General features: G+C 46.4%; 1 protein-coding gene across 1 annotated transcript in view; it reads right to left on the bottom strand.

Moving 5' to 3' along the window:
* Window positions 1-224: 224 nt before the first annotated feature.
* The window catches only part of LOC109919252 (probable N-acetyltransferase camello), a 4,344-nt gene continuing 447 nt past the window's right edge, over window positions 225-4,121 (bottom strand). Inside the window, exon 2 of the mRNA XM_048597648.1 lies at window positions 225-3,381. Within this exon, the coding sequence (XP_048453605.1) occupies window positions 2,669-3,373 (705 nt within the window). The 5' untranslated portion in view covers window positions 3,374-3,381 and the 3' untranslated portion in view covers window positions 225-2,668. The remainder of the gene's footprint in view (window positions 3,382-4,121) is intronic.

Below are 4,121 nucleotides of genomic sequence, written 5' to 3'. Positions count from 1 at the left end.
GTTCCATATTCCTGTCTTCACTCTACGCCCTTCTCCATAAACAGAGGTTGAAAGCCTTTGTGCCAAAACTCAACAACCAATGAACTCCCAACCTTTCTGGGATTTCTTGGAGTGTTTTTTTGCCAAGTTCAGCTCAGTTGTTGAATGTTGCTCAGCTTTTTCTCTCCCAGATTTTAGGTAATTTAAATTGAAACATAAATAAATTAAGTAAATTTAAACACATAAAATCTACTGATATTTTTATTTTTAGCGGCATTTTGAAAATGTGCAACATAACTGGCTAATACGCTATTTACAATCTGCAGTAAGATTTGGATGTCTAATCTGTCTAATTTTGCTCATGACACAAAACAAGGCAAAAGGATCAAGATCACAGAGAGGCAACATAAATGCGCAGCTGCAAAATGCAGGGAAGTGTGGAGTTGTTCACTTGGCTGACGAGGATAGTTAAACAGAATATGATGTGAAACTGGGAGCAGCTCAAGAAAGGAACACAAAGCCTGGCATACAGGTGGCACCGTCATTGGTTGCCTCTCAATTCAAGGGTGGTATCATCTCAGGATAGTGAGTTTGTGCCCTGGGTCTTCATATGTCTGGACAGGCTAAAACACAGGCTGCAGATCAATGGGCACCACGGGTAGGGACGTGCCATGAGGCAGAATATACTTCTTTTTCTACCCTTTCCTGCCTCACTTTGCCTCAATAGTAAGGTGTTTCGACTCAAAGTATGATGCAGTTCGATGGACTGTCAACATCTTTAAAAATTGGGAGCACATTCCTCCCAGCCATTGGGGGCAGCACAGTGGCTGTGGTTAGCACTGCAGCCTCACAGCACCAGGGACGTGGGTTTGATTCCACCCTCGGGCAACTGTCTGTGTGGAGTTTGCACATTCTCTCCGTGTCTGCGTGGGTTTCCTCCGGGTGCTCCAGTTTCCTCCCATAGTCCAAAGATGTGCAGGCTAGGTGGATTGGCCATGCTAAATTGCCTGTAGTGTTCAGGGATGTGTAGATTAGGTGGCTTCTAGGGGGATGGGTCTGGGTGGGATACTCCAAGAGTCGGTGTGGACTTGTTGGGCTGAAGGGCCTGTTTCACACTGTAGGGATTCTATGATTCTAAATTGCCCATAGTGTCCAGGGATGTGTAAGTTTGGTGGATTAACTATGGGAAATGCAGGGTTACAGGAATGGATTGGGGATGGGTTTGGGTGGAATGCTCTTCTAAGGATCAGTGTGGATTCAGTGGGCCAAATGGCCTGCTTCCACATTGTAGGAATTTGATGATTAATGCTAATGCAGCCACAATTTAGTAAGAGCTTCTGAGTTGGATTGATGTTCTCTTTATCCTCCCCAGCAAACCAGAGCTTTGAGAGTTGAGAGGACAGGATCTGGTCGGGGAGACGTTTTCAGGTGCCCAGGCAAAGTGTCCAGTCCAATCCAAAGTGGACTTTGCAGAATTTTGCTCTGAATACTTGTGGAGTTGGGATCGAGAAGGAGACTAAAATTTGTTCTGAGGTGAATTCCGAGGATGTAGCAGGTGCATTATTAATGGAATTCCTCTCATGTTTTACTGATCTTTGTTCTGGTGTCTTGTCAGAGAATTAAAGAGGTTGCGAGTAGCTTTCACTAGGGCAGAGTGAGCAACAACGCAGTTGCCATGATGACAGATCAGCCACACAATCAGTCCCATTTTGGATCAGAGGTTCCTGAGGCTAAACAATCACTCAGCTGGCTTTCATCCTGACAAGCAATTGTAACAGCAAATGGCACGTTGGGCTTGATTGCAAGACTCTTGGAACAACGATAGTTTTCAGGATTTTGGTAAGATCACATTTGGAACATTTTGATCTCCACTTCTAAGAAAAGTAAAGACTTGAATTGAAGATGTTAAAGAAGATGTTCATTTAAACTGGATCCTATGATGGGGAGCTCACCGTATGGTGCAGGGCTGAATAAGGTTACCCTACACTCAGGAGTTTAGAACGATGAAAGGTGATCTCATTTGAACATAGAAAACTCTGAAGGCTTGAGAATTTTGGAATTAACTTAGTCAGTTGTCTGGGGCTTCAATTAAAAGACTCTTGATCTTCCAGGGAATTGAGGGACATGGAGAGGGATGGGAAAATGAAGCTGGAGTTGTCTAGGATTAGCCCTGATCATGTGTATGATGGAACAGCCTCAATCTGCTGTAAACTCTGCTCCTGTATTCTTGGTCTCTCCACAAAAAAAATGTTGTTAGAGAATGGTGAATCCTGACTTGTCTGCTGTTTAAAAACTCAATTCCAAGTCTGTCAAAATTACTAACAATGTTCTATCTGTCTGTGCACGTTCTCGGCAGCTGTAACGTTATATCCTGCACTCTGTTCTGTTACCCTAATGCACTTGTATAGTACAATCTGCCTGTAAAGCATGTAAGACAACAAATTTCACTGTATCGTAGTACACGTGACAGTAATTAATCAAATCACATATAATGAACATGGTTATCACCTCTTCGGTTTAATGAAGATGATGATCTATCTGTTTTCTTTAACAAGATCTGTCCCGGCATTTTAACCATGTTTATTTGTTTATCTGTCCTGTGCCCTGGTTACAGAGTCTGTTTGTTCTACCCTGTCCTAACAGGGTGAGTTCCTGCACTCGGACAGATTGCTTGTCGCTCTTACAGTAATCATTCCTCAGTTTGCCAGAGTAGAGGGCTGGTGGTGAGCTGATAGCGGTATTTGTAGATGGTGTAGTTGATGAGTTTAGCAAAGGCATGTGGCACTAGGGTTGTTCCCACCAGCCTATAGCCCAGCTTGCGATAGAGCTGCTGTGCCTCTGTCTGAATGACAGATGTCCCAAGCACAATGCCAGTGAAGCCAGAGAGACGAGCAAACTCATGGACAGTGTGGCACAGGTCCTTGGCAATGCCCCGGCCGCGGTACTCCTGGTGCACGTTCAGTCGTTTCAGCTCGAGGTCGGTGGATGAGTTGTCAGATGGAGCAGCTCCCACTGTCCCGATCACAGCATCATCCCACTGTGCCACCCAGAAACGGGCACCAGGCTGCTTGCTGTATGATGCTCCGATATCCAACAGGTCGGACCTCAGGTTCTGATTAATCAGGAGGTTCCACAAACTCTTGAGGAACAGACGGCCCAGGACCAACAGCAGGGCCAGCATGCAGAGAGACAGCAGCAAGGATCTGGAGAGCACTAACAGCAAGCACAAGCTCACAACCACACTGGCCTGGATCACAGGCTGCTTCAGGACATAGCAACACACCCTGGAGAAATGCTGGCGTACTCCACTGACATACAGGTCCCGCACACTCTGGTAATCTGAGTCCTGGTACACTCGGATTCGATAGTTCACCGTGCTGCTGCTGCTGGCCATGAAGGGGCCTGGAAAACAAGGGATGCAAAGTGAGACTCTCAGAGGAAACAGTGGCTTTACGACACTTGCCAGTGTTCAAACAACATGAGTGATCAATCACCCATTCCTTGTGCAAACTGCATTCACACACATTCTCGGTATCGGCCTCAGGCAGACTTTATCCTCACGTACTTTCTTGATCCAACTCAGATGGACTGTTTTCTACCACAAATACTCTCGTCCCCTCAGGCACATTGTATCCTCACACAGAGTCCGGTCTGTTCACTCACTAACACATACTGAGCCCGGTCTGTTCACTCACTGACACACACTGAGTCCAGTCTGTTCACTCACTAACACACACGGAGCCCGGTCTGTTCACTAACATGCACTCAGCTTGTTTGTTCACTCACTAACACACACTGAGCCCGGTCTGTTCACTAATACACACTGAGCCCGGTCTGTTCACTCACTAACACACACACAGCCTCGTCTGTTCACTCGCTAATACACACTGAGCGCTTTCTGTTCACTAACACACACTGAGCGCGGTCTGTTCACTCAATAACACACACTGAGCCCGGTCTGTTCACTCACTAACACACACTGAGCCTGGTCTGTTCACTCAATACCACACACTGAGCAGGGTCTGTTCACTAACACACACTGAGCGCGGTCTGTTCACTCACTAACACACACTGAGCCCGGTCTGTTCACGAACACAAACTGAGCCCGGCCTGTTCACTCACTAACACACACTGAGCCCGGT

The sequence above is a fragment of the Rhincodon typus genome, chromosome 1 (genome assembly GCF_021869965.1).
Source record: "Rhincodon typus isolate 14 chromosome 1, sRhiTyp1.1, whole genome shotgun sequence".
In the NCBI taxonomy this organism is placed as follows: domain Eukaryota; kingdom Metazoa; phylum Chordata; class Chondrichthyes; order Orectolobiformes; family Rhincodontidae; genus Rhincodon; species Rhincodon typus.
The sequence above is the reverse complement of the archived record's forward strand: the minus strand, read 5'-3'. Positions and strand labels throughout refer to the sequence as shown.